General features: G+C 39.7%; 1 protein-coding gene across 23 annotated transcripts in view; it reads right to left on the bottom strand.

The window, feature by feature from the left end:
• The window catches only part of LMO7 (LIM domain 7), a 196018-nt gene that overhangs the window by 25407 nt on the left and 153452 nt on the right, over positions 1-17159 (bottom strand). For 22 of the 23 annotated variants that reach the window (XM_045054447.1, XM_045054431.1, XM_019828022.3 and 19 more), the window contains 4 exons: positions 12874-12991; positions 10670-10812; positions 8926-9358; positions 6889-7200 (listed from right to left, as the gene is read on the bottom strand). In XM_045054447.1, the coding sequence (XP_044910382.1) occupies positions 6889-7200; positions 8926-9358; positions 10670-10812; positions 12874-12991 (1006 nt within the window). The remainder of the gene's footprint in view (positions 1-6888; positions 7201-8925; positions 9359-10669; positions 10813-12873; positions 12992-17159) is intronic. The other variant, XM_019828007.3, reaches the window with a different exon arrangement.

Below are 17159 nucleotides of genomic sequence, written 5' to 3'. Positions count from 1 at the left end.
TTGGGTATGGAATTATTTTTTAAAAATCTGTAGCTAATGATATAGAAAAGTCTTCATCAGAAAGCTTGTAAAGCAGTTTAAATACAGGAACCCAGATGTAGGTAGTGAGAACACATTAATAATCAGCCTGATGAACACCAATCTCCAGAATAAAGCTCTGCTATGAATAGAAAAAATTACTGGTTAGTTCCAGTCCTTAACCGAAACTACCATACACTTACATTAGAGATGACTCAGTGAAAACAAGCGGTCATCACCACACTTAACCGTCCAAAAAAAAATAATAATAATTCGACTTACAGCCATCTACAGAATCTATTGCTATAAAAGGGCACAGAGACAAATGATACATTAGATATTCAAGATACTAACTGATGTTTTTTATCTTGAAAAATAAAAGATATGATGGAGTTCAAATAAATAGTCTCAAACTACATAAAAAGAATACTTTGTGGGAGACAGCAAGTGAACATTATCCTTTTCTACCAAAAATAGGATAAAAGAGAATGAGCTGAAGCTAAAGATGAAAGAGCCTCACAATTTTATTAGACAAGAAGAACGGTCTCACAAAAGGATATTCTTACCTTGGAAAGAAGCCTCTACCTGAACATATTAAATACAAGGGCAGATAACCACCTCTCAGAAACAGTTAACAGGGAACAGCCTCACTGCGGCTGCCAGCAGCCTGACAGACTGTAAGTGTGTGGGTCCCTAGGACTATATACAGGCAAAGGAGGAAAGAACCCCCGGAGCAATTACAGGTGTTTTTCTATCAATAACCAGGTGACCTCTGGCCTGTCCCTGACTCTAGCAGGAACTTCTCTCTCATAATGATGTTAATTTGCAAGCTTTTTGTTTTTGCAAAACCCTGTTTTCAAATGAAAATCTTATGTAGACCACTTCCCTCCCAAACCAATCCATAAAAGTAGCTGTAATTTCAGTTTCAAGCTGTAATTTCAGTGGCATGGCCTGCCCACTATGGCAGTCCCATAGGCATTGCTGTGGAATCCTCGCTCCTTGAATTAGATGAGCAGGGGAACATACCTATAATTACAGTTTGGCATAAACTATTCAGCAGTGATTTCAGTTAGGATTTCTACTTCCCTACTTATCTCTGCAAGACACATGCCATGTGAATATTCCACAAACAGTCCATGCTTTTCATGCTTCAGAAGATGATGATAAGGGAATTATTACTGCTGGAACTAGATAGAACCAGAAATATAAATTCTTGGGGGGAATCTAGATTCTTGATGACTGATAAAGAACCACGTCAAGTGGTTCCAGTTGTCTACGCAGGAAAAGATATGAGTATGGTTATGAACATATCACCATTTAAAAATAATTTCCCTCAAATTAGATACAATTCAAACAGAAATATACACTGAAAGCTGAGCTTTTTAGACAACAATATGATGATCTATCTACAGTAGCAATGACCACATTTAATTTTAGGATATCTGATTAATTAAGAGTTTCCTCTCACCAAAGATGAGAAGTGGTAGAAAATAGGGTCAGTCTTATGTACTAACAGGTCAGAAAGCTATTCTCCCCAATTTTTCTTTTTTTTTAAATTTTTTCATTGTTTTTATTATTTATTTTTTTTAATTTTTTTTTTAACGTTTATTTATTTTTGAGACAGAGAGCATGAACGGGGGAGGGCCAGAGAGAGGGAGACACAGAATCTGAAACAGGGTCCAGGCTCTGGGCTGTCAGCACAGAGCCCAACGCGGGGCTCGAACTCACAGACCGCAAGATCATGACCTGAGCCGAAGCTGGCCGCTCAACCGACTGAGCCACCCAGGCGCCCCTCTCCCCAATTTTTCAATTAGATAAATGTGTTGACTTAAGGGAAGCCTCACTGAAACTGACAAAATTAAAACACTCTATAGTGATAAGTAACAGAGGAAATGTATCAACTTTGATTTTTGTACACATGATTCTTTTGCATCATTTTTTCAGGGTCTGAGTAGGGTGAGAACGTAGGTGGGTGGCCCCAAATCGTGGCACCATTCTGGCACCAGAGCCACTCTCTTTTGCCAGAGGCACATCTATACCTACTGGCTCCACTTCTCCATTCCAAGAGGCAGGTGGTGTTTCCAGCTCTATGGCTTTAACTCAACTCATTTCAAGTTTATCTCTTTCCTACCGAATCTGTTTTCGATCCTCCTTCCACCAGGCACTACCACCGATTCCTGCTTTCAGAAACGGTCTTCTCTGTCATCCACTCTCCCATTTCCCCCCCGTCTTGTCCTCCATCTGTCTGGCCGCCTCTCACTTTCACTAGTGTGCTCTTCTGCCTGCTCTCCTACGTTCACTTCTTGTTCTTCCCTAGCCAGCCTCCCATCTTTCTGACTACAAGCTTTCCTGAGTTAACCTCTTTCCCTGCTGTGTCTTCAGCTACTGCCTCAGCCCATGATACCCAAAATTAAATTCACGACCTCTTCCCGAACCTACTCTTTTCCACCTCTTGTTTCTCGACTTTGGTCAGTTACATCACGACCTGACCAGATGCCCAAGTTAGCAACACCAGGGGCTCCTCCTCCTTCCCTTCCCACCTCAGCTGCACACAACAGCCCCCACTCTCCACCACACCCATGCCTTCATGAAAAGTGCTCCCAAGTCCTCAGTCCATAAATCTATCCTGAATCGTCCCATTCTTTCATTGCTCTTCAGGTTACCATCTTAATTTAGAGGGGAGACCACAGCCCAAACTAACGCAGCCAGCTTGTCATCGGCTATCCTGCCCCTGCCGTTCTTTCCCTCCATCTTCTACACAGCTACCAGAATTTCAGTCACAGAATATGCCAATTATTATTACTGTATGCCATTTAAAATTGCTGGTAGCTACTTACTACCTATTGAGGAGATTTCAAACTCTACCTTTCAGAAATTCTACATTTCAGATAACCATACAGCTTCCCTCAAAAGCAATTTGAAGAATGACTTTATGAAACAGAAGATATTTCAGTCCCTGTTGGCTCTAAAATTCTAGAGATACAACAAAGTTAACATGACTTAACATTTGGAGACTTAACTTCACATAAGGCAGTTCTCAAATTGGAGCTTCTCATATTTCAAAAAAAATTAGGGTCAGAGAAATTACATTTGTGGCCTAAGCACTTAACCAACCCAAAGCAAGTTATGTAACTTTCAGATCTCAAGTATTTCATCAGTAAAAGTGGGGATAATATCACCTAATTTGCAGTCATTGGGAGGATTAAGTGAAACATTTAAGAGGTACCGAGGTGCATGGCTGCTGTGCCATAATTATTTTCTGTTCCCCATGGAAACAACGTTATATATGTGTATAAATGCTGGTTAAGCAGTTTCCAGATCAACTAAAGAGAATCCTATTTAATGCTCACGTACTTAGCTCTGAAGCCAATAGAACTCAGTCAGCATTCAACTAATGTAGATCCAGGCACTGTGCTAACAGTGATCAGGACAGGCTTCTTCCTGCCCTCCCAGAGAGAAGAGTCTAGCGAAGGTGACAAGTAAGCACAGTGCATGGGAGGCAGCTATGACACGGTCAGCCCTGGATACTATTCTAAAGGGGCACTATCACAGGCTTGCTGATTAAGAAGCAAACATGAAAAAAGCATCCTTCCTTCCAGGTGTATCATCTGGCTTCTGGGTACAACTTTAAAAAATCTGGGGCAGTGGTTCTGAAATGTGGATCTGGGTGGAGTTTGGGAGAAGAGGTCTCTGACAAGAAAGAACAGGAAACAAAACCCTATGGATGACCAATCAAGGGGAAAGTTATCAAAGTGAATCTGGGAGTCACACTCTCTCCCCTCGCCTCAGGGTCACCCTCAGGATTGCCCTGGAAGCCTGGATCAGAAAAAGAGGTAGGAAAAGAAACAATACCCTAAGAGAAGTACAGGAGAAAAGGGAGTGGAGAGGAATGAAACCCCTGCTTGGCAGTGGAGATGGGAAAGAACCTATAAGGACCTAAATTACCTGCTGGACCAAGTTCATACTTCGGTTTGGTGATCAAGGCCTTGACTGCAATTCGAGTCAGTAAATACAAAAATGCCAACTGTGTGTAAAGGCTGTGGAGGGTACAAAGAATACCAGTGAAGGAGAAACGGTGAACACTTAGAACAAGGACGAATTCAGCAAATGACACTTTCAAAGGTGAAAAGTTCAATTCCAACTAGGGGAAGAAGAGGTCCTGATTTACAAAGGAAGTGACCCTCCTGGGCTTTGAAAGAACAGGAGGACTTCACAAGACAAACATGGGTAAAATGAGCATTTTAGAATGTGTGAACAATAAGAACGAGTATCTGTGATGTGTTTAAGAAAGCATACTAGGTATTCAAGAAAAAGCAAGCGGTGTGGTATGGCCAGGTCATCTATTTCCAATTCTTTTTTCCACAACATAGTGTGGTGCGGGCGACCTTGAGTCAGATTGCCTGGTTTCAAACCCTGACTCTACCGCTCACTACCCTGTATGGCTTTGGACAAGGAACATGACCACTCCACGCCTCAAATTCCACAACAGCATAACAGGGATACAAGGATCACTGAGGACTAAGAAATAGCTTGAGAAGCCTGTCTGGCACATGGTAAGCACTCAATAAACAGCTGTTACAGCACTATAAAGGGAGTTGGGGACCAGTGTTGAGGGACCACAGTGCTCTCCTGAGTGCTTTGAACTTCACCGAACAGACCACAGAGTGCCACTGGAGGCTTTGCAGCAGAGAAATTACCAAGGGCAGCCTGGCCTCCTGCAAGTCAATCTAACATCAGGCTTGCATAGAATGTACAAATACGTGTGACTATTTACAAAATATTTGCACTGATGGCGAAAGGGCCTGAGAATCAGGGTAGTGGAAACAAAGATAGAAAAGAACATCGTGGGAGATGCTGGAACAAAGAAATGAAAGGACATTACTAGTGAAAGCATGAGTAAGAAGGAGAAAGAAGCCCTGAAGAACACTTACAAAGCTACCAAAACATCTAGATGTTCACCCACATATTATCTGTGATTTTTCTATTCTCTGAACACCTATATTACAGAGTTTGGACAAACATTTGGAAGGGTGTTGCAAACACCTCTGACTTATTAGTCATTGGCTGTCCTATTCCCAAGGCAAGCAAGCTCCTTCTCAGTGACAAGAGCAGGTGACGGTACCCGAGATGTTTTCTTCATAGTGCAAGCAACTCAGAGACAGGTAAGTCACCGTATGACATATACATGTGTTCAAGCGTTCCAACTGCTTTATTTGGGAAAGCCTAATTTTGCTTGGTAGGATACCATTTCAAGCTTGGAGACAAAGGAGCATAAATCCATTAATGATGAAACCTGGATCCATGCCACGTTAATTCAGGTTCCTCTGAACTGCAATAACCTGGAACACACCCCCACACCACACTTAGCCTCTTGTTCTTAATCCCTGGATGTAGCTAGGCAGCTGCCACCCCGAGGGAGTGACTACCCCCTCATGCACAATACATTAATGAGGCCGTTCTGTTCGGTTTGCTATTTGAAAAGGTGAAGGCAAACACGCAAGTCCCAAGTCCGTAAAACAAAAGACACCTTGTTTCTGTTTTTATTATTCACCCACCAATACCTTATGTTCTCCGAGCATATACCACAGGCGATTGTTCTGATCCACTCAAACTTATGATGCTAATGATATCTTTCCCATTCTTTAAAAATGAAGCAAAAAATTTACAACTTGTGATTTTTGTAAGCTGAAGAAATATTTTTAGATCTATGTTTGTAAACATGCATGGGAACAACAAAGACATATGCCTAAATGTTAACAACAACTACCTCTAAATGATGGGACAACCAGTGGCTTTCATCATGTATACTTTCCCGCATTCCCAAATTTTCTCAAGAACAAAGGACTCCAAAATCAAAAGAAGACATAAACTTGTAAAGCTTTTCTGTAGTAAATATACCAGGCCCAATTATTGCACATAGTTATTTCGTTACTATAACTTAAGCCAAGTTATATACTTGATGCTGTGCCTTGGAAAACACATCTATTCCGGTAAAGCACCACAGAATGTCTGACAAGTCAAAGAATCACACAAGCTCCTCCATGCCAAGGGGTTCATATAGCTATCAAACTGTTTAACAAAGGTGTTGTTTTGTTTTCTTTTTTTAAAGAAAAGCTTTCTGTTCTCTGGACAACCAACAACTTTTAACTTACGTGTAAAACATACTGCATTCATTACCTAGTAATTCTCTTGGTGATTTTAATTAGGAAAAACTATAAATGGCCTCCAGTCATTCTTCATCTGATGGCATACCTTGTTTGGACTCCAAATGTTACAGAACACAACTGTCCTACTGTAACTAAGCCTCAATATTCCCTTTAAGATACAAGAAACGGGACAAAATTGTAGATTTTCTAAATCTACAATTTTCTAAATCTAAATTTTCTAAATCTAGATGGTTTATACAAGGAAAGAAATGCCAAGCCCCTAGAGACCAGCATGTAGCATGTGTACCAATTTCCCCTTGTGGTCAGTTAATTTCCCTGAGAAAGGGCTTTTATTACTCATTTACCTGTTAGGCCTGAATCTATAACCTTCCAAGTGACCCCCACAGCTGAACCAGGGACTGCTGAGTACTAGAAGTATAAGGCAGCAGTTGCTGAAATGAGGAGTAGAGAGTAAAACCAGCCAAACCCTAAAGAGACTCGTCCAGCAAGCCTCGATTCACACACATCATAAGGGTAATCTGGATCCATAAACTCAAAGGTGGAAGAGGCCTCCTTCTTCCCAAGATGTGCTAAAAATAAAATGCAATATTGTTTTCCACATTATCAGCCCAGATAATAATGCCTAGAGGTCAGAAGCATGGTTTGCAGATTGAAATACTTATGTTTCAGAGCAGTGGGTGACGAGGAACCTCCCCAAATTCACCTGTGAGGATCTGGAGACCTCTGTCTGTGGTGAGCTTCCCCCTTCTCCAAGCTCAGACATTAAGTCAGGGCCAGATGGTGAAGACAGTGTGGCTTTAGAAGTGGCAGCCTCTTCCTGGGAAAGCGATGAGAAGGAGGGGGTAGGGGAGGGCAGCTGCATCACACCTTCTCCCACTGCTACTCCCTCTCTCTCACTGGACTTGCTGGTAGCAAGCTGGCTCGTGTCAGGTTTGTGCACAGAGGTGCTGACCAAACTGCTCTGAGTTCTCTTCACATATTCGACATCTCCGTTATACTTCCAGCCATCATCCATCTAAAAATAAAACATCATATTAAGCTTGGCCTTGTTAGATTTCTGTTTAAAAAATACATACACTAAATACTTTAAAACTATAAAAGTAACGTACCTCCCACAGCAACCAATGCTAAAAGCTTGGAGCACGTTCTTTCATGCTAACGGATAGACAAATGATGTTTTGGGAGGAGGACTTGTTTTTACAAAAGTGTTGATATTAAAACGGACTTCTGAAACTTTCTTTGCTCATTTACATCATTCTGATGGGTTTAATAGATCTCTAGACTAGACTTTTTAATTACTGAATGCTGTATAGTAGGGATATCTACAAATTAGTCACTTGATATGTATTTAATGTCGTTTCAAGTTTTCTGTAACCTCCAAAATTATTGCAACAAGTACCTACATATTATTACAATTGGAATATTTATTTTCATAGGTTTCCAAAAGTATACTTGTTGACCAAAAGATACTTTATGTATAATAAATGCAGTATTACAAAACCTAATGTAATATATAAATTATATGTATATATATGTGTGTGTGTATATCTATCTATCTATCTATATATATATATCTTCTCAAAAAATTATAGCAGTGCACTCCTAATGTAATGTACAAGAATGGCTGTGTCTCTACACCCTTGCCAACACCAGACGTTTTTAATGTTTTAAATCTTTTGTCGGTCTGATGACTGAAAGCTGTACATTTCATTCTTGCTCTAATGAAGTTGAACATGCTTCAATGTGTTTTATGTCATCAGCCATCTGAATTCCTTCTTCCTTAAACTGGTTACTCATTTCCACATGAGTGCTTATCTTTTTTGTGCTTTTCTAGTGCTTATCTTTTCTTACCCATTTGTAGGAGCATATTAAATCTTACTGATGTTAACCCTACATCTAGAATTCATCTAACATTTTTCTGACTCTCTAAATTGTCTTTTGATATGTTAGTAATGAGTCATATATATTTGATTTTTATGCTACCAAATATATCTCTATTTTACTTAATATAATGATTAGGAGTTCCCTGGCTAGTTTATGCAGGTTTTCCTTACCTTAAATATTTCTTTCAAGCTTTTTCTTAGCTTTTAGGATACAATATTGGCAGAAGTAGAAAGAATTTGAACACTGATCTCAAGACACAGAGTTAAAATTAATACATCCACTTTCAGGTATGCATTACTGCTTCATTCTCAGGGCAAACAACTTCATTTTCTATATTCTTAAAAATCCCAATATAAATAGAACCATGAAATACATTTTAATAACCACTTTCAAGCATAGTAAATTCTAATAAAGTGGGTACTCAGAGGAAACTAGAAAGCTGTTCATAAGGCACCTGAAAATATTCAGGTTAAACCATATGAAATTGCTGTTTTGTAGGTCAAAAAGAACTATTTGCATCTTCACATAGTTCAACCTAATACTTTACAAAAGCTGTATTTGAGAAAACATAACACTAAAAAAATGCTCTGCCTTAGAAAGAGCTCATTCATTCTTTAAAATGTTATCAGCCTTACTTTCATTGACTTTAAAGTTTAAAATAGTTCCACAGAGTTGTTATATTTTAAGCATTGAATGTCTTTTGAATCTAAACCGGCTGGAATTTCTTTATACATAAGTTATGTACATTTTATACATCAAGTAAATGGAGCTCAAACTTCTGCATAAGTTTACCAGCACTGTGCTCCTGAGAACAGACTAAATGAACTGGGAACACATTTTTTTTTTTTTTTTTTACCGTGTAGGATCTCGGGAGTGATGAGATTCCCCTTGCCTGAGAGCCAAAAGGTCTAGGCGTGACCACAGATGTTAACCTGGCTGTATCAGTTTTCTGGTAACTTCTGGGGAGAGAGGCTGAAATTCGAGTCGACTCGGTTTGTGTACTCGGTGAATGCTGAGAAGACAAAGCGTCTGGGTGTTGTTCTTCCATGGGGCTCTGAGAAGATAGCTGAATTTCAGCTGCTGCAGCGTCCTCTCTTTTTGCAAAAGTTGTAGAATCTTGCTTAGGAACTTCTGCAGAATACGTTGTTTCCTTCTCTTCTACTCTTTCACTCTGGTAACTTGCTTCTGACGTGGTCAGTCTAGGGGAAAGCTTTTCTTCATGCAAGATATCATCAGAAGAATGCAACCTCCTTCTTGATACAACTGCAGATGTTTGATTTCGGGATTCCCTTAGCAGAAAGAAGCACACCGTAACCATAAAGTTATGCATTTAGCACAAGGAGGTAGAGACACACGGGTTACTTTGGCAAGAACGTAAGACAAAGAATAAAAAGGCTACCGACTTCACACAATAACCAATACAATGGTAATAGAATAAATACACGTGATTTTTTTAGTGCCACACTTAAAAATTGTAAGAACTGGACTTTTTTTTTTTTTTTAAGCAGGTTCTCAAATACTTCCAAATACTGGAGAGGGATTTTTTTTTTAATTGTAAAGAGTTGTTAATAAGAAAATTAAGATATTTAATAAGGGATTCTTCACAAAGCTTTACCCACAAGTTCATAAATCTTCCCAAATTAGCACACTGTAGACATAACTAACTTACAACCAATCTGAACCTTCCAAAAATGTGGCTTCCTGTACAAGATTATGAGCTTTTTTTTTTCCCTGTACACAATTTTAAACAATTTAGTAAAAATAAATGATTTCCACAAAGGACTCAGACTTCAGGAAGATCAAGTTAGGATATGATTTCACACGGCTTGAGAGAACTCACATGGACAATTGTTACAGATTAAAGACACCATTCATATTTATAGAGAACTTCATGAAACATCCTTGTCACTCCTGTTTAGTAGGGAATACCTTTCAAACTGCATTGCCTTTAAGTGAAAGAAACGGTGTTTACCATTGGCTTCTAGGGCACAAAGGAGTTTTGTTTAATTTCACCTGACAGCACATTTCCTTTTTGACATTATCCATAAAGCATATTTGCCTTCCCCATGACCTAGAAATATTCCAAGGTTTCTCACAGCAACTGCTCTACAGGAAAGTTTAAATTGGACCTTTATCTTGTCACGTTGCAACGCCAAAAATACACCCCCTCCCATTTACGTTTATATTGTCTTCTTTTAAAATATAATTTTAATCGCACCACTAAAACGTGAAAAGGAACTTCATATTTTACACAATTTGGAAGAGTGGGACCTGGTTTTATTTGGCCACTCCATTCCTAAATTCACTTTAAAAGGAGGAAAAGTAGTTTATTTTCGGCACCAATTATAGCCAACACCATCCAGTATCACATGTGAATATACAATGTAAAAATCAGGAAGTAAAGCACACTATATTAAGCGCCCATTTCTTTTGTTAATCCAATACTTTGCTTTTGCTTTACAGAGCAACATACTGAGACTTGAATGTCTATCTGTTTATGGTTTAATATTGGCATACACCTTCCATCACACTACACTTACATAAAATATGGATTTCTAACACTGGTATCTGCAACCATGAGATGCACTCAGCTTTCTTACCTGTCCTGCAGCATTTCCTTAAATGTCTTCGAGCCTCTCTCAGACTTCTCAAGTGCCTGCTTTTCAATTTCTTCCCTCTCTTCTTTTTTCTTCTGTAGATCTGAAGTGTAGCTTTTTCGACGATCTTTCCATTTTGCAAGGTCCTAACAGAAGAAAATCACATCAGCACAGGCATACCTGAATTCATACACACCCTTTCTAGCAGTGGGAGACTGCCAGAGTATCCCATTACATCGCTGAAACTATTCACTCCAACTTGATGCCAAGGTGCCCTAATTTTGCTTTTTATAGCTGGCGTTTCTGTACCAACCTTTATCTCATGTGTCTGTCTAAAAAACCTGACCTAGTAAGATAGACCCCATTACTGTTTCTCCTGCCTCCCTGATCATTTCACAAAGAACGCTAAGTGCTTGTAATTGGGTGCCAGGTCAGAAATATCAGGAACTGTTTCAAATTTATTCTTATGTCACTCCAATAATCTGTCATGTGAAATGGCAGATTTCACGACTACAACTGGGACAGAGCTAGGATTGCAATGGTTAAGCAGGACTGCACGCTCTTTCATCTAACGTACGCCCAGCTCAATCCAGAAGACCACAAACATGCAGACGCAGAAGATGTGGGTCCCCTCAAGGAACTCTTGGTCTTGAAGGGAAAGAGACTTGTCAATAAAAGTTCAACAGTGAATGTGATGATTGGATTGCACAGGATGGTGGGGGTTTGAAGGAGAGGGAGTGGTCAATTGTACCTGAGGCAGGGGAGGACAGAGGTTGGAAAGGCTTTCCTGGGGAGGTCAGGCTTGAGTACATGATTTCAAAGCCAGTAAACTCCCCCTACTGACAGGGCAATAAGGAAGACCACACAGGAACAAGTGTATCTGTTTCCCATATTCCCAGGAATAGAAGTCTAACCTAGCTGGCTGACCCCAGGACAATCAACTTAATTTTCCTTCTAAATTAGCCCTAGCAGCCTAAGCTGGTTGTCACACTCAGGAGTTTAAGACATTTTTCTATGTCTCCAAAATAGAGAAATGCCATGTTAAGAATTACTAGCGGCATTTCAGTCCAAACAGAAGCACATACAAGGTCTCAGACTAAACTAAATTTGCTTTATACCTTTAAGAGTAGACAGGGCCACTCCTGTTTAAAAACAGCCTGAAGCCAATACAAACTACTTCCAAAAAGAACAAAAGCAGTGTACATTTAGTCCTACAAGATAATCAGCATGAATTTTCATCTGACTTGACTTAATGGATAACCCCTCAATAGTTATTTTCATACCCAAACCACCACCATGTATTTTGGCAAAGTGACATTGAATTACTGTTTCTTGATAATTAAATCGAGTTCCCAACTAAAAGAGACACTGGGATTTAGTGTCAGCCAAGGCAGAGGGTTCTTCTTCATTTCATAGACTCTAATCTCTCTGAAAATGAAGATTTACTATCTCTGGCCCTCTTGTTCATTTTAACACTCTGCCCTTCCCATAAAGTTGCCCTCAAACTCCTTTGAGTTTGCTCTGTTTAAATTATCTATTGTGTATTTCTAGACACTCCTTTGGTTTGTAACAATTACCTCTTTCAAAAAAAAGGTCAAGCTTTTTTCCTGCAGGAACAAAGCTAAATATTACATCTATATCCATATAAACATCTGGATATAGGTCAGCTCTGTGAAAACATCTGATTTTGATTCATATCAGCTACTTTTCCAACCCAAATAGTACTCCTAGTTACATTTCTTATTTCTCCCCAAATCTCTATTAACTCTCAGAGCCCCCTTCATCTCTCCCTGCTAATGCCAAGACTGTTCTGGACCCCTACTCTTCTGCTACCCCTAAACTTTGAGCTAAGTCTCTTCTCTTCACAAGCTTCAATAACAGTCATACTCCAAATTCAACCAACCAAAGCAAGTTAACAAGTTAACCATGCTATAAGGAAGCAGGTTCACATTTTTTAGAACTCATAGCAAATATGAGAAAATAAACCTCCTATTGTATTTTTCACAGTGACCTTTAAAATAGGCAACAGTAATAGGTCAAAAAGGTAAAATCTTTTTAAAGGAAGTCGATCACATTTTCTATAGAACTGAATTCTGTATCAAGGAAAATCATTTCAAGTATACTGATTTTCATTTAAGAGAAGCAAGGAAGAGTCAAATAAATACATTCTCCCAGTCTTCCCATCTCCCAGTATAAAACGTACTCACATCTTGCCATTTCTGATCTTGTTCTTTTAATTGTGATTTTATTTTCTGCATCTCCTCATAACGCAGCTGACGCAAGTTCTGAACATCGTCTGCGCTGACATCACTCATGGACTTGCTCCTACGACAAAAATACCCATGGTAACCAAGGTTCACATGACCGGATTAGGGTTAAAACTGGAAGGTTGGGCTTTTATTTGGAAATTCCATCTAAATTTCTGCTGTACGACCTAGACGTTTTACTGATAATATCACAGAAATAGCACTACAGAGATAAATGGGTGTTTTTCCAAAACGAGAAACAAGAGCCTAACACTCAACTCAAGTGTGAATTCTTTTACAAAATGGCTAAATGAACCCTGCATGAGTCTAAAAAATAATCCAATGTTCATATTTGGAGTTGCCCGTGCATAAAGGGATTACTTTAGAAAGAAATATTTACTACACTCATCTGTAATTTTCTGTCTTCCCCAAAGATAATCTTTTAAGGTTTGGCTGCCTTTTCTGGGCACTTATTAAATAATTTAATGATTACCTGATATTTTCTCCTCAAATTCAATACCTTGAATAAATGTGTTGCTTCTTCTCAAGGATTCTCTAAGATCCACCCTACCACTGCCCTGGACTTGTTCTCAAAGCACCACAGGTAGTTTCTAACAGCCAATTATAATAGAATGACTTCTATAGCCCTGTGTTTTATTTTGGCAGATTTCAGGTCTCCCAATATGGATTCCTGCCATGGGTATGTACTGTGGATTAGCTCTCAGTTCACTCTAGATTGGAAACAATGAACAGAGTGGGGTGTTAGACACAGGCATATGTGTGCTGTCTACACACACACAGAATGGATGGTAAATTACACTGGAAAGTGGGGTAGTGAGAGGAGTCCAGTATGAATATTGTTGGAATCAAAGACAGAAGACAGAGCTTTTGAAGGTGGGGTATTCAAAATGTGCTTTCCCATGGGGCGCCTGGGTGGCGCAGTCGGTTAAGTGTCCGACTTCAGCCAGGTCACGATCTCGCGGTCCGTGAGTTTGAGCCCCGCATCAGGCTCTGGGCTGATGGCTCAGAGCCTGGAGCCTGTTTCTGATTCTGTGTCTCCCTCTCTCTCTGCCCCTCCCCCGTTCATGCTCTGTCTCTCTCTGTCCCAAAAATAAATAAACGTTGAAAAAAAAATTAAAAAAAACAAAAAAACAAAAAAACAAAATGTGCTTTCCCACAGATCTTTCATAATGCACTTTGGATTTTATTTCATTAAAACAGACTCTACTTTTAGTTATTTAAGTAACTCCACATCCTCTTGGGCCTTTAAACTTTGCCTTCCCCAAGATTTTGTTATCACCACATTTCTTTTGTAACATACTTGCCCTTAGTTAGCTCAGGAATTCAACTAGTTTCTATGCAAATGACTCCCAATCCACAGCCCAGGGCCAGATCCTCCCTTTACTCAATTCCAATTACTTGTTGAATAAGTTACCTACATGGATATCCCCTAGGCACCTCAATTGTAAAAGGACCAATTGAAATAATATCCAGGAAGGATTTTGTAAACTATAACTCACTAAACACATGGTTATTGTTGGTGTAGCCAAACTGAATCTTGTCCCCAAACCTGCTTTTCTGCTTGTGGCTGTTAATGGTGTAACCTGCTTCCAATCATCCACATTTGAAACCTAAGAACTATTTTTCACCTTTGCCTCTCCCTTCTCCCTACTTTCAATTAGTTATCAAGTCCTCTTATTCAGTGTCTTTTTCTTTCCACTTCTATTGCCAACACCCTAGATCAGAACACAGCCAGCTCTTAGCTAGACTTTTAAAGTAGCTTAAATTATCACCCAGCCTCCAGATCCAGTGAGTCTTTCTTTAACTGTTCCAACATGAAAGCCCTTCACCAGTATATATGCCTTTTTTAAATGCCACTCATTCCTCAAGATCCCTGATACACTCCATTTTGGATGGGTGTAAGCAACTTCCTATTCATTCTCCACTTGAAAGTCTAACAGACAACTCAAACTTGACTTGTAACAGACCAAAACCATGATTATTCACCCCACAATCTACTCATCGGTAAAATTCAACTCCATCCTCCAGATTATAGGCCAAAATTCTTTCAGTCATCCCAGATTCCTCTCTTTCTCTAATACATCATAACTGATTCCATCATTAAATCCTGTCTACTTTCTAAATATAATGAGGATACAACCACTTCTCACCACCTCCGCCATTACCACCCTGATCCAAGCCATTATATCTCCCACCTGGATTATTACAATAATCAATCTTCCTGTTTCTACACCTTCCTGCCCAAATAGCACATGCTCAATACCACAGCCAGAGGGATGTTCTCAAAATTACACTCAGATCACGACATCCATGTACACTGCACCCATCTGTTCCTTTCCACCTCACACGAGTTAAAAGCAGATTGTTCTAAGATCTAGGACATTGCCTGGATTTTGCCCACCTCTCTGTGCTCATCTCCCACCGTGTTCCCCTTCATTCACCTTGCTCCAGCCAACTGGTTTCCTTGCTCAACCTCTTGCTTTTCTACTTGCTCTTCAACCCACCCAGAAAGCTCTTCAACCAACCATATGGCTTACCTCTCACTTCCAGTCATCTGTTTGAATGTTACCTCAGCATTTCCCTCCCTAACCACCCTATAAAAAAGAGCAAATGCCCCTCTCCCTTGGTCACCTTATTCCTCACCATTTCTCCTCATAGTATTTCTCCGTATAGCATTTACTGTCATTTGAAAAGTTTATTTACAAATCACCTGCCTCATCCTGTAAGATTATAAAGCAAGGATTTAGTCTGTCAGCTTCTATATCACCTACACCTAGCAGAGTGCCCAGCCCATGGTAGGTGCTCATATATGTGTTATTCTACAGAATATTCTACCACTTTGATAATGATTCCTACCTCTTCCATGCTAAAGGTGGCCTGTCCCTTCTCTCTACTCCTCTAGTGCTTTAGCTATACGTTCCTCCTGGCATTAACACTCAGCATTATAGTGCGTATGGTGTGTGTGTGTGTGTGTGCGCGCTTAGCTTATCTCCCTCATGAGTCCACATGTTATTTGGAGAAAAACACATTGATGTGTAACAAGGCACACAGGATACACACATTTAACATCGATGGCAAGAATGAGGAAAGTTTTATCATATTTAATCAAGCAAAAAAAACAACCTTGAAATGTTTCTTATGTGTATAACAAATTAAGATCCCTCCCCAAAGTTTTATAAAGAAAACATTGTAGGATCTACTAAAGAGTATTAAGGAATTACATACAGAATACATATATAATTATATATATTGCATCTTTAAAAATATATACCTAACTAGGTATGACTAGATATAAACCAGATTTATGTGAATTTGATAGTATGAATTAAGTTATAACTGCAAAGAATAAGACTTTTTGTGCTAATACTTTAAAAGACTCACTAAAAAGAGGCAAGAAAAAAATTTTCAGGACCAAGGCATGAGAGGAATCTGGATACCCAACACATAAGGTTATGTATGTTCCAGAAGAAACATGGATATGCTAATACTTTAATAATCTTCCAGTGGGAGGGAAGGTGGATGGTCTCAGCTGGCCCAGAAATGGCCATGTACGTTCTTTGAGCTTTCATCCTCCTGCACTATAAACCCTTAACAGGTGTCTTTTCAGAAAACACATTCACCATGAGCAGATGCTACATCGTCCTCCTGGGAGCTAAGAGACAGAGCCTGGCCCCCAGGAGGCCCCCAGTATGAACCAAGTGAGCCAAACAGAGTAGAGGAGACTAATCCCTCCGTAAGGCAGAAATGGGAGTTCCCTTTGTTCCCTAGGATGTCAAGTTACCTAAATAAAGCCTGAGCACATTCCATGCAGGCTGAACCAAGCACCGGAGACTGCGGTGAGGGTTCCAGGCCTGGAAGTGGCACCAATTTTCACCCTAACCTAACATCACTTAGTTTCTCTGAGCCTCAGGTCCTCATCACTTAAGCCAGAATGGGATTATTATGAGAAAAGGGGAAGGTTATACTGATCGTATTTTAAAACCATCAGGTGCTACACACCAATGATCCTTATTAAGGCAAACATGGCTGCATGGGATCTCTTGAAAACTAACTCCCCAAACAGCTTCAGACTAGAGAGGTCACCCCAGGCCACACTGATAAAATCTAGAACTTTTTGAGTAAAGAAGTCTTTCAGCCAGATCATGAAGAATTCTTTCCTTCCTTATCAGAGTTAACAGCATAACATTAAACTTCAGAGGGCTTACTATGTGCCAGCAACACTGGCA

Source organism: Felis catus, chromosome A1, assembly GCF_018350175.1.
Source record: "Felis catus isolate Fca126 chromosome A1, F.catus_Fca126_mat1.0, whole genome shotgun sequence".
Taxonomy (NCBI): Eukaryota; Metazoa; Chordata; class Mammalia; order Carnivora; family Felidae; genus Felis; species Felis catus.
The sequence above is the reverse complement of the archived record's forward strand: the minus strand, read 5'-3'. Positions and strand labels throughout refer to the sequence as shown.